The sequence below is a fragment of the Centrocercus urophasianus genome, unplaced genomic scaffold, assembly GCF_019232065.1.
Source record: "Centrocercus urophasianus isolate 14NV4802_14NV808 unplaced genomic scaffold, USGS_Curo_1.0 seq_11, whole genome shotgun sequence".
Taxonomy (NCBI): domain Eukaryota; kingdom Metazoa; phylum Chordata; class Aves; order Galliformes; family Phasianidae; genus Centrocercus; species Centrocercus urophasianus.
This window is the reverse complement of record NW_024884253.1, coordinates 77427403-77440978: the sequence shown is the minus strand read 5'-3', so window position 1 is coordinate 77440978 and position 13576 is coordinate 77427403. Positions and strand designations below refer to the sequence as shown.

The window sequence follows — 13576 nt, the reverse complement described above, 5'->3', positions numbered from 1 at the left end:
CCGCGCCGCTCTCCGTCGCCGGACCCTTCCCGCCCGGAGAGCGTTCGGCCGCTTCTCTCGCTCTCTGCGGCTGTTGCTGCTGCGCGGGCTCCATCGCCGCCGGGGCCGCTGCCGCCGCCGCCCTCCTGCCGGGAGCGCCGCTCGGCCGGCGCGGAGAGGGGAGGGGGGCCCGAGCGGGGCGAGGCACCGCGCCCCGGGAGGGGGAGGGGGGCTCAGGGTGCAGCGTTCTGCCGCTGCCCCCGCGCCGCGCGCCCGCCTCAGCCCCGCTCTCCGCTCGTCGCCAGCGCCATGAGGGAGGCGGGCAGCCAGCGAGCCCGGCGCCGCGCCCGCCCGCGCCTCATGAATATTAAGCGGCCCCGCCGCTCGGGGGAGGTGGCCCGCCGTGACGACACCGCTCGCGCGGCGAGGCGGAGCCTCGCCCATAAACACAGCGTGACGCCGGGCGGAGGAGAGCGGTGGCTGCTGGGAAATGTAGCCCCCACCCCCGGCGACTACAGCTCCCGGCTGCGCGCGCTCCTCGGATTGTCGTCTCCCGCTCTTTTCCTCCGTCCCGCAGGCGAGCGCTGTTCGGCAGCCGCTCGGTAGCGTGTGCCCGTGGTGGAGCGGCCTCATTGATCACACGCCCCCATTTCACCCACCGCGGTCGCGAGGCTGGGGCCGTCCCACCTGAGGTCATCTTGTCAGATTCGGCGTTCTGCAGGTGTTAAGGACTTGCACGAGCGCCGATGGAGCCGCTTGGTGTGAAGGGCCACTGGGAAAGCATCGTTATCCTGTCTTTGTATAGGGCTAGAATGGCTGAAAATATTTCCTGACAAACTGCTGAAGAATCAGTATCTAGACGGCAATACTCCCTCCTCCCACCTGCAAATAAAGTTAATTTAAACGAATAGCTGAAAGGATAAATCACAATCAGATAAATGCAATTAGCACAAAGGCACAAGCCTATTTATCTGCAGTATTTATTCAGAGAATTCGCTTATGCTCCTGGGGACATTTTAGCTGAGTAACGTGGGTCGGAAGGGGCCGTAGTTGCCTGAGGTCATTCCTTTTTAATACAGTTTGTAAAATGGCAGCAAAACATGATGCCAGAGACTCATCAGAAGTGCTGTGCTCCGCAGTAAAGTGGGGGTTGTGGTGCAGCACTCAGTGTACTACAGCCCGATTCTGTGTGCTCCCCACATTCAATTGTAATGATTCCTACAGATTCAGAGCACCCTCATGCCACCTGTTTCACAAAGGTTATCCCAGGTCTCCTAATTTAAGAGCACGAGAAAAACACTTCATGTGCAAAGGCACACACCAACACACTCAGCAGAAGAAGACAGCAGGCTCTGGAGATGTTCTTGTTAGCAGTACCACTTGAAATAAAAGGCAGTTTGTGGAAAACAGTCTGTTATCCTTGAAGGCAGTCCTTGGAGTGAAGCAGAGAGAGAAAGAAGCTGTGCTTTTCTCTAATTGTTCAATTATCTGACTGTTCACGCTCACAAAAAAGATCTAAAACACAGAGATCTTCAAATACGTCTTAGGAATGCAGAACTGGAAGGGAGGTTTCCTGGGACATCAGGTGTGCCCTTGTCCCCTAGGATCCCAGGTGTCCATACCTAACTGAATGTCCTCCCAAAGCGGACCAGGTGGGTCTGCCCACGTTACTGCTCTGGTAATCAGGAGCTTTCTTCCACTTTTCGATCTGAATTTACACATGGGTGGTCTGTGCCCATGTGTTCCCATTGCCCTTTGACTCCAATAGCTTTTTTTTTTTTTCTTCTCAGTGTCTCCCCACAATGTACTTACAGGCAGCTTTTGTATCCCTGACCAGTCTTTGCATTCTCTTTCCTAGACTAAACAAGCTCCTTTTGCCTCCCATGGCAAGATAAACTACACAGTGCAAGAACACTGGTGGTGGGCACCCCGTCCCTGGAGACATTCAAGGTTAGGCTGGACGGGGCTTTGAGCAACCTGATTTAGCTGTGTGCGTCCCTGTTCAGTGCAGCAGAGTTGGACTCGGTGACCTTTAAAGGTCCCTTCCAAATCAAACGATTCTGTGATTCTATGATAACACAGAGTGAAGGTCATTTCAGTAGCCTCGGGTCAGGCACGTGGTGGAGTGAGCTGGAGGAGCTCCGCACAATGCTGTGAGCCAGCAAGGGGCTGAGCTGACCTCGCTTCTCCTGCTGCTCGGCTGACTTACTGCTTCCCCCGGCCTTGCTAATGAAGGGCTTTAGGCAATCAAACAACCAAATGGTAGCAGCCCAGAGGATGGAAAACTGCTGGATTTGTCTCTGCACTGTGAGATTTGCTCAGGAGCAGGAGGCTGCAGTGAGGCTTCCTGTGTTGTGCCATGGGGAGAGAAGGCAGTACACTGTATCTCTCCCCAGTTTCCTGAATAGTCAGGCAGTGATTTCTCTAACATGCCAGCATCTCCAAATGCAAAGTGGTACAGAGCCAGGTTGTTTTTGCTTTATGCAGAGAAGCGCGTTTGAAATCTTGTAATTATATGCGTGTTCAAATTGAACTCTTAGGCGTATGAGAAGACTGTGCAATTCTCCATTTCCCAGTAACTGATCAATGCTTTTTAAACCTCTAGGAATTGTGAATTTTGCTGCAGATTGACTACTGCTATGAGATGTGGAGAATGGAGCTTATGAAATTGATTTTTGTCAGAAGGAAGTGGAAGGGTGAAACGCACATCTTCCTTTTCTAAAGTTTGATTGATGATGGCTATTTTGAAGAACGGTAAAATGAAACAGGATGGTTTGCAATCTGCAGTTTTCCAGCTGGAGTCTGGCAACCTTGATGAAGAGTTTTCTGATTATAGGAGTTCTATAGAAAATAAGGGAATAAAAAGTAATCTATCACAGATTACTCTGATAACATACCAAAAGTCTTTATATCAAGTGGACAAATTGTACATACCCGCAGACAACGTCAAGAAACACCAGAAGGCCTTGAAAGCCCACAATGACCTCTGTGTAATATACCCAGTTATCAGAGGCAGACAACATACAGCCTTCATAGAATCAGTTTTGCCATAAACTATACTCAAAGAGAATTGTTGAATTACATCAAATATGCAACAATCACCCAATTTGCTTTTTTTTGTTGTTTTTTTTTTTGTTGTTGTTGTTTTTGTTGTTATTGTTTTTAAATAAAGCCTTTCAAGAAAACATGCCTTCATTAAACAGGAATTACTGAATCCCTACTCCTCAACTGCAGAAAACTTGGCTGACGAGTCAGTTCTGGATGAAAAGCTGATGAGCACCGAGAAATGCTAATGTGGGAAAAATTCTATTCATTTTTCCTCTGCTATAAGTCATCATCAATGGCGCTGTTGAACGTTCATCTGTGATTTAAGAAGGTATAAATCACCTAAGTGATTCCAGTTAGCGCGTGAAGGTGGGGAGGGAGTTTAGAAAGAAGGAATTTCATGTTCTTTAACACTGTAAAATGCTAGGGGGCTTATTCAGCTCTCTTCAGTAGCCTGTTTTTCTAGTCTGGGAGATTTTCCCTTCACTCGTGAAAGCAAGAGACCGATTTCAATGTCAAAATACTTAAGGAAAAGACAAAACATTTGCCACTGTAAAAATAATTCAAAGAGCAAGAGAAAGATGAGCAAAGGGACCATTTCGAATTGAACAATTTAATAATATCCTCCTTTGTAAAGGGAAATTGAATGTCTTCATACAGAAGCTCTTCTGACAATAATACCTAATTTTATCAGTAGTGATGATTTCCAGTCTTTAAAATGCTAGGTACGCACCTGTATGCCTCATCAATCGGTGGGGCTGTCACAACTGTGGGAGCAAATTGGGTATGCACATAACAAGGAACAGAAAATTTACACTGCTGTTCCAGCTGTGAGCTTAAACACAACACCGTGTATGCTCTGGGCTGCTTGTGCTCATCCAGCAGTGTAAGGTCTTCAGCGTAGTAAGGCATTTAAGATGGTGCTTATTCAACAAAACTCTTAATTATAAATGTGCTTTTAGATTGAGCATACGATTAAGAAGCATTCTTGAATAGAGAAGTTTCCATTAATTGATGCCTGAAATAGAATCATAGAAACACAGGGTTGGAAACGACCTATAAGATCATCTAGTCCAACTGTCTCCTCATCACCATTGCCACCACTAGCACTGAAAGTAGAGTTAGCCTTTAAATTATCTAACAGGTTGCACTTGTGTTTATATATTCAGGAATGGCAGAGTTGCACTGCCTGGAGGCTTGTTTGTACTTACATCCCCCTAAATAATTTTCAGCAAGGCTTGATCTGTGTTTCTAATTCCAAAACCACTTCCACTCAAGTTATATCAACACCACTAAATGTTATTCAGCTCTGCACCTCAAAGCACTATGCAAAAATATAGTTATTTCCATGTTACAGGGAGAGGAGAAAAGAGCCGAGTGCCTTCCTGGCTGCACGTTAAGCTCTCTAGAAGGAAATGGGCAGAGTTCAGGTCCCCACATCCTTCAAGCAGGACATGAGGCTATGAAGCACCCTTCTGGCTGAAGGAACATCTTGCCTCTGCTTCTCCTGGGCTGGAGCTGGGTGCAGCACTCTTGTTGCGACGGTCAGTTGGCACACAGCATTATCTGCCAGCTGTATGTGGCTCTCCCATCCTCAAGGAGGAAGGTCTTTACTCTTGCAGTTCCACTGCTTGCCACTGAGATTTCAGCTTCTGGCAGAGCTGAGCTGTACTGCACTCAACACGGTACGGATTTCCTATGCAGTCACCAGCAGTGTGGTGCAGAGATCCTTTGGTTGCACAAATGCTTTCTGTTGCGATGCATGCAGGTTGCAGTATGCCAGCATTGCAGTTAAACAGTTTGGAAGTGCAGTATCATTACCAAACTGTGGAATTTCTTCTCCAGCACAAACTTCTTGTCTTCATCGTGTGTGAAGAAAACAATTTACAGAAATAAATACCTGCTTCCCCATTGCTGAAAACCACACATCAAGGAAACAAATTCAAGAAGAAACACCGTCTTTGTTGCCAGGATTGATTACAGGGTGGTGTTAACTGTTCCAGTGTCAAATCCTGTATTAAAATTATAACATTGTTTTACAGATTTTGTTTTTCATTTGTGTTGATATGAATTGCAAAGCTAGACCTTCTAATTCCCTGTGGATTCAGCAACCTCTATACACTAATCCTCTTACTGCATCTTTGGCTCTTCCATCCTCTGCTACGTATTTTTCTGTTTTTTTAAAAGGAAGAGAGCTTCATTTTCAGTTAGATGCTAATGCACTGAAAGATTCTCTTCCAGAACTGTAGTAATCCTTCCATGTAATTATTTCATTTTATCTTTCAGGCTCGTATGGCTTCTTAAACCCATTTTGTTTCAGAGCCTTACAACTCCTGGAGGTACAGTATTCATCACTACTGATAGAGATGGATTATGGTGGATTCATTAAGCTGTAATCAACGCAGAGACTTGGATGCAATGTTTTTACATACTATATAACCCTAACCAGCACGGCTGGCATATTTTGAAATGACCCAGGAGATCCAAACATTTTTAGTATCAGTTTTTCGTGAGGTTTGTCATCTCCCTCTGATTCACTTGGAAGCATCTCAGCCAAGTGATGGCACTGCCTGTTGAAGGGCCGTACATGAAGGCCTTTCACTAAAGCTGAGAGTATTTTTCTTCCATACCACACATTTGGCAACAAGGCTGGCTGAGAAAGTGCATTCTGCTTCTCCCTTATATACGTCACTTCTGTATGCTATGCTGCCCTGTGACTCTGAGGCTGCCCTGGCAACCGGGAGATGGAAATGCTCTTCATTAACAGGAATTATGCCTTAAGAATGTCAGGTATTGCTTCAAGGCAGTAAGAGTCTATCTCATAAATGCGTTGTTTACTTGTGAATGAATATGATGTGAGAACAGCGCCGTGGAAGATAAAGTTTCAAAATATGTTACTGATAATTTATATCAGTGCAGAGTCAGTGCTATCAATGGCTGCAGCTACAGTAATTTACAAGAAGTATGAGCACAGATGAACATTATGCACTTTGAGGGAATTGTTTAACTTTATTTCTTGAACTTGAAAAGTGTGTCTTGTTAAAAGTGAACATAGAAATCCTCCAAGGAGCTTAATAAAATAAAGCCATATTGTCAGGATCAACCTAGAAGGTAGTACTAAAGCAGCCATCTCAGCAGTGGAAGTGTAGTTGTAGGGCCGTGCATGAAATTAAGAATGCTTTTAGCAATACAGTAGGACAACATGAATGAACCCAGTATTGAAGAATGAGCCTAAACAAAATATTCCGAACAGTGAGGCCAACCTGCGGCCTAGAGGTGATAGGGCTCCCCAGGCAATGACCAGGTTGTGGTGAGGCCCTGCCTCACGCCCTCTGTAAGTCTTTGCGGATGCTGACGTGGTGCAGGTGGGGAGCAGCTACCATTTCAGCATGCAGATTTCAGTGAGGTAAAGAACCATTCTGCACCGTAAGCTTTGCAGATGTTGGCCAGGGCACAGCAAATCGTGGTCACAGGTATTTATTTGACATCCAAACTGTTTCAGCAGCACTGTTCTGCTTTCAGCTTCCCAAAGGTGCCCTGTGTTGTTCTGTGAATGCCACAAACAGAGCTGAATACTCTGTGCGACTTCACCAGCTCTGGCAGGAGTGAAGATAACCAGGTTCCCCAAAGGAGCACAAATTCTCCTTGCTGCAGCAGAATAGTCTCATCTTTTCCAGGTGCATAATGCCCAGCTACCATCACCGGTCCATGCTCTCCATAGTACCAAGCACCCATGACCTACCTATTGCACAGATCGAGATGCATTTTGTGGATAAAATTTTCCTTGGCCTCTTGTGCTGACAGGTGATGAACTTGTGAAAACCTTTGTACAGCTGAGGTCTGTGGCACTTTGAAAGTCAGCTAGATTTTTAGGAACTCTACATCTGCCAACAGACAGGGGTAAGCCACCTTCATAACAGGATCGCTTCAGCTTCCGCCTGCCTGGTGCATTTCTTTGGCACACCAGGCAGCTCCATCCTGCATCAACAGCAGGCCTGGAATTCATGCTGTGCAAACGTAACCTTTCAAGCATGAATTTCTGACAAAGGTGGTTGCCCAGAGCAAATGGTGAAGGCTTTTCTTGCAGAGATGAAAAGGTGGAGAGAGGGAACCAGCTTGGCAGCTGGGGCAGTAAGCAATCAGCATTGTGTTTTGTTTTGTTTTAAAAGTGTTTGAAGTTTTTCCTGTGCAGCTGACTTGTGTTGCAGCAGAGAAGACCTCACCATGGAGCGTTTCTCCCCATCATCTGCAGACGGGCTGCTGGCAGCACTCCCATCCACAATGATCTAGCACAGCTGGCCTGCCAGGATTTCTGTCTGATAGCTGAATATTTTGTGTCATGCCGTTCTTGGCTGCCCTTTTATACTTTCTCCATGTTACAAGAACCTCCAGCAGATTCTCGGGTGATGGGCAGGAAACCATTTACCACGTCCTTCCTCCAAGCTATGGCATTGCTTTCAAAAAGCATTATCTAATTGCTAGAATCTGAGGATTTGTCTTTGCTTGCTTTAGCCAGAGCTCTGGTGCCTCGATGCCATCAGGCGTGGCTCCTCTCCATCACATACCCTGAGAAGAAAGCTATTGCATCATTGCATGCACTGCCTCTTGCTGGCTGCAGTTCTCCATTCTCCAGCACATGCAGAAAGTAGTGGCTCAGAGGCTGTGCTGACTCTCCCTCCATCCTTAGTGCCACGGAACAATTTTTGAAGGAAGTGATCATGCTGAGCCAGTGTGGCTGTGGAGTAATGGAGGCCACACAGTCATGATTTTGCTGGAGATGAAGGAAGCCACGTTGTTTGGAAAGCCTCCACATGAAGCTTGGAGCAAACGCACTCACTGCAGAGGAGAGGTGTGCCTCTCCCAGGGAGTAACAGGTGAGCCAGAACGTGCTGAGATGGATGCTTTTCTTTGTTGTAACATCTCCTTGCTGTCACGCCTCAAGCAGAATCATTGAAGAGGTTGGACTGAAGAGACCCTGGAGGTCATCATTCTGTGAGCACCAAAGTGAGATCACATCGCCCAGGGCCTCGTTGTACACGAGGCACAAGTCAGGCAGGGCTTTGCAGGCTGAAATTAGCAGCCTGACTCACAGGATAAAAAACTCGTTGTCAGTGAGATGGCTGCTGAATGCACGTAACGACAGATTGTCAAACACGTAACCAACCAACCGCTCCTTTCTTTCAGGAGCTGAGGAATGGAAATCATTTGTGACATTTCCAATCTACGTCCTCTCAGGAGCATAAAGGTGACTGCAGAGGATGAAACCACTGGTCTTGCCAACAGTGTCCTGCTGAAGGAGGCTGTCACTGCAGCACGCCAAGGGGACATGCAAGCAGCACGGTGGCAGGCAGTGTGGGACAAGCATCTCTAGAAACCTTTCCCAAAACTGCCGCAATGGGAGGCTGGCTGCTCCCCAGAAGCCCAAGAGTGTAAATCCTTTCCAGAGCCCCTGTTTATTTTTATGTATGTATTACTAGCCCTCCAGCCCTCTTTCAAATCCTGCTAAGCTTTTGGTTGTGATGACACTCAAGAGGAATGGATTCCACAGAGTAATTGCATGCCACGCAAAAATTTATTTCCTTTTTATCAGTTTTAAAAGCTTCCCTTTTCAATGTAATTGAATGTTCCCTTGTGTTTATACTGTGAAAGCGAAACCAGCAGCGTATGTTTATGAGGGCATTTGCTGGACAGAGGCTGAGCCTGGCTTCCCACAGCTCCAAGCCAGGGAAAATCATGCAGAGAAGAATAAGCAAATCAATGGTTCTTTTAATCAAACTCAACAGTAATTTGCAAGAAGAGGAAAATCTTATTCTTGAGCATTTTCATGGGGAAATTAGTCCTTATAACAGACAAAAGATTTTTGCTTTTTTTTTTTTCTTTCCTATTTGCCATCCAGGAATGATTTCATATGTTTTCACCCTCACCCTGTCCTTTTGTTCCAGCTGCAAAATGTACACACGAACACCTCTTACTAAAGAGGCTAATTAAGCACATGATCCCTTTTCCCTTCTCATAAAAGCTGCTGGAGAGCAACCCAAGCAACGTCCTTAATACAGCTGTGCTCGGAAAGCTCCTTCCTTGGCAAGGGAAGGGTACTTGTGATGGCAAGACAAGTCTGTTCCCACATTTCCTGATGTGCTGGGTCACATCACACATTCAAGCACTGCTTTAACAGGGAATAGAAACATGGGCAGAAGTGGGTTTTTTTGGTGTCACTACATTTCAGCAGATGTTACAGGCTCAATTATCCCGGCACTTCAGCTGTAACATTGCATTTTCTCTAAGCTCCATTTATTTGGCTGAAACCCTTTCGTTGGAAGACACTGCCTTCTGTAGCTGGAGCTTCAGCACGGTAGAGCTTGACAGCTACCTTTGGTAAGCAAATTTATCTTTTGGGATTGACTCCACATCCCAGCTACAAATCACGTCTGACATACAGCTGAACAAAACAAGTTTCTTAACGTGGAGTATAATACACCTGCCCATTCTAGACTATCCAATGCTTTGATGTGGGCTCATTAGTCACAAAGAATAAGTCAGCGTTCAGATAAACTACACTTCTGCAAGGCAGGAAAAGTCTACGTTCAGCATCCTCACGGGAAAAGTGAGCATCTCTGCGTGTCGGGAAACAACGTGACACATCCCACAGCTCCTGAGTCACAGCTGGGAAATGCAGCACAGCAGTTATTCCATTCTGAGGTCGACTGTGATGAGCTGTGTTGGAGTGGTGGGCAGTTTTAAGAAATGGGGATCACTTCTTTCATTTTGACTTCCTGCCTTTGCCGACTCTATAAGCATACCGTGGTCACCTTTCTTTCCTGCCTTGCTTTGTGAAAGAGAACTGGGCATTTGTAATATGTATAACATAAACATTTTAAACACTTTCTGAGGAGCACAGGTAATACAGTGTAAATGAAGTTGAAAATAACTGGGAATGATGAGCCAGAAAAATAATACAGGAATCAGCCAAATGCTAAGCGAGCACGGTAAAGCAAATGCTTCAAGAGAATCATTTTCTTTTGAAATCTGCCTAAACATAGAATACATCTCTCTCCTGTCCCCTGCTTTATGAGCACACGCACATGTTGATTGGTAAGAAAGCAAGAGCTGCCCCTGTACCGCATTGTGATCTATAGCAAGATGTGGCAGCTTTCCTCTATTCCTTACCAGAAATTCAGTAGAACGACAAGGAGAGGGGACACATTAAAGTTTTATTACTTCAGTGGCAGTATTCTCCAGAGAAAACAATAATAAATTCCCCACACTGTGACTGTCTAAATAGATTATCCAACAATTATTATTAATTATTAATCATCCACTGACTCAGAAGCCACCCCGTGGCTGCCTACTGCAAGAATCCTACAGCTTTTGCAACCTAATGATATGATTTTCCAAATTACAATGTTGCAGTGCTAAACCATATGAAAGGTTAATGGGAGAGGGAGTGATGAAGTGATACAAATGTCTAAAATTGTACCTTGACTTGCCGGCAGTAGGTTGTGAAAAAGCAACCCAAGCAAATTCAGCAGAAAACTAGTTAACTTAAGGATTATTACAAGATCTGAAGTGGGAGTTGAAGGCATATTAAAGGGTCTGTGGATTTGTGAAAATACCTTAAAATAGTCCAGGAGGCAAAAAAATCTTGTTCTCTTCTGTTACCGAAGAGCACCTTTTCCAACCCAGCATACAAGTGGCAAGGCTGAGTGCTGTAATTCACATCACCTATGCGCATCCTTGGCTGTCCATGTTTACCACAAGATTGATTTCTCATTCTTAAGCACATTTGTAACGTCTGTGCAAATGAATGTAGGACACATCCCAACAAGATCAATATTTATGCAGCCTACTTTGGAAAGAACAAGAGAGTTGCTTCAGCGCAGCAGGGGACCTACTCATTGGCTTTCCTGCAGTTTCCTCTTTTCCTCCTTTTCCACACAGTTTTCCTGCTGAGCGCTCACTGCTGATTAAAAGTAGTGCTAATGAAAAAAGTAGTGAAGGCTGCCTGGAGCAGTGGGACCCCATAGGGACACACAGCCAAATGCAGCGCCCATAGCTCCTGTCCGCTGCTTCCTCCAGCCCCATCCATCTGCTTCCCTGTGGCTCACGGCTGCTCACACTTCATGCCACTTGCAAAAGAGCAGCAATCAATTATCCTAATTAAATGCAACAATGGAATATTGAATACCGTGGTTTATTTCCTGCTCTAAAGGTTCGCGTCTTTAATGTGTGCTTTCCTCATGCTGCTTGTCACAGCTGATCTTGTGTGTTCATTTTGTGTTATAAACAGAGATGGGAGACTGAAAGGTACCCACAATAAATCAAAAGGCAAAAAGGGAGCATTAAAACATGCCAACCTTTGCGCAGCGTGCCAATGTTGAAAAGCATCCCCACCTGCATTTTTTCCAGCTCTCAAGTCCCTGGCTCTTAGGAGGCTGCATCTTCACCGATCACTGGCAGAAGGTTGCCGTATGAATTGTCTTCTTTCTGCCCTATTAATCAGGGGACTTTTTTTTACCCTGACTTGAATAAAGTTAGGGGCCCTCAAGTTCACCTACTGGTATCGGTTTTCTACAGAGCTGTGCGTGTCTTTAAAAATAAATTGGAGTTCAAGATCAGTAGCTTCACCGTATCCATACCCTCTGATTCACAGAGCTGGTTTAATTCTCCATCTCATAAAGCACACATTGCAGATGTAAAACCCATTCCCAGCAAGCATTATTTTTTTTTCCAAGGGACTCCACCACGATTCGAGCATTACAAACTCCAGGTTATTAATGAGCCTTCATTTCCATGGCTGTACCACTGAAATGCAACATTAGCAAATAGCACGTTGAATGCCTCTGCTGTAAATAGTTCAATTTTCCCTAGTAGCTAACTAGGCAATAAGATCCCTGTCACTTTTATGTTGACAAAGTATCTTAGTTACTAAGTAACTATAGAGATGTTTCCCTCCTGCTTGACGTAATTACAAAATGCCTTTCATTAGCTGGTGAAAATGTTCGGGCTCAAAGCACAATTCCTACAGCACGCTTCCCTGTTTGCAGGGAATGCAACTTACGGTGACCTATATCAGCTAAGAAGATTTCCTGCTTATTTCCCCATGCCTATAGCCCCTTACATCCAGGCTGCAGCTGCCTCCCAAACTGTGAGCTCAGCCCCCATTGGTTTTGCTGCATCCCTGATCCCCAGACAGACCTCTCTCAGCTGGTGTGGGCTTCGTCCTTGGTGCTGGCTGAAGCTTTGGCCTACGGAAGCTGTGGCTCTGCAGCCTGGGCCTGCACACATCCCACTCAGGGTTAGCATATTATAGGCACCATTTGATCATATTTGTGATACAGCAGAAATTGTAATACATAAACAGTACTGATGTAGTTTCAGCAGATGCTTTTTCCTCAATGCTAGGAGGTGACAGAGGCTCCACCACCTTCCAGACTGGCTGTGCCTCACCCTGCTGCCCCAACTGGCTGTACATGTTAGATTTTCCCTCAGTGACTAGCCTGAAACTTCCTCACTGCCTCACAGGCAGAGCAGGGCAATTCTGTTCCTCTCTTTGGCATGTTGCAATGGCCTCCTTTCCTCCTTCAGGCAGGACTACAGCTAAAGGCAGCTTTACTTGTCCTCCATCACGTCTTACAGATGACTGCTTGCAGCTCGGACTTTGTTAGCCAGGTCTCCAGGTATCCAAGGTCAGAGTATAGCCGCCAGCCTGCAAATAACTGACTTCTGCATCGCTGCCAATGCACAAATAGCTAACTTCTGCACAACGTCCTCTGCCTTCCTTGCTAGGGGCACCTGCCCTCATCCTTTTGCCATTGCTGTTAATTGCATCATCCACCCACAGGCAGCTGATGCTTCAGGGAAAAGAAGTCAAACATAAAAGCACTGGGCGTCTCTCCCACCAAAAGGAAAGCCGCCAAAAATCTCCCATTTCAGCATATTTATCCACCATTCCTGCCAGTACGGCTGCTCTGTGGCTACTGGCAGTCCCAATACCTCATGCTAGTGGCACCTGGTTTCCACCTCATTCTTCTCCACTCCTGTACACTGGGGCTATGCTTGGAATGCAGCTCACCAGCCTGGTGTGTCTTCTGCCCACTCCTCCCACCTGGGCTGGAGATGGATGAGGACAACAGCTAGAGGGAGAGAGCGGGGGCAGCAAGCTTTGGGGCCACTCACAAACCCAGTGATCAACCAGCTGGTTCCACAGAAATCCACCTTTTCTTCCTTCTCTTTGGATGACAAATGAAAAAGAAACTTACATCAACACGGAGGTGCTCTCTTCCTTGTTTACAGAGATCCCTACCTGCAGGCAATGGCAGCCTATAAACTCTGTCTGCAGCCCAAGGGATCGTGCCAGGCCCTTACAGAGTGTGCAGTAAGAGTAGTGCCACTGGGCAAACACATCCCTCTTTACTCCAATTAGTATCACTGCCAAAAAAAAAAAAAGGAAAGAAAAAAATGTTTATCAGTCTATGGAAGATTTGTCCCATTTGCTTCAGGCTCCACCTATGCATGGAGTTAAACATTTATCGACGCCTGTGCAAGTGCAGCC

General features: G+C 46.0%; 1 protein-coding gene and 1 long non-coding RNA gene across 9 annotated transcripts in view; one reads left to right on the top strand and one right to left on the bottom strand.

Annotated features, from left to right (window-relative positions):
- The window catches only part of PHLPP1 (PH domain and leucine rich repeat protein phosphatase 1), a 131836-nt gene extending 131742 nt beyond the window's left edge, over positions 1-94 (bottom strand). Inside the window, exon 1 of the mRNA XM_042839990.1 lies at positions 1-94. This exon is cut by the window's left edge and continues 1059 nt beyond it. Within this exon, the coding sequence (XP_042695924.1) occupies positions 1-94 (94 nt within the window).
- LOC122172016 overlaps positions 1-11206 on the top strand; it is an 11917-nt gene extending 711 nt beyond the window's left edge. The window contains exons 1-3 of one of the 8 annotated variants that reach the window (XR_006172156.1): positions 430-1929; positions 3183-7898; positions 8209-11206. This is a non-coding gene — a long non-coding RNA (uncharacterized LOC122172016). Of the gene's footprint in view, positions 1-429; positions 1930-1981; positions 7899-8208 lie in introns of those variants that run through there. The other 7 variants (XR_006172153.1, XR_006172157.1, XR_006172152.1 and 4 more) reach the window with 7 other exon arrangements.
- The last annotated feature ends 2370 nt before the right edge of the window (positions 11207-13576 follow it).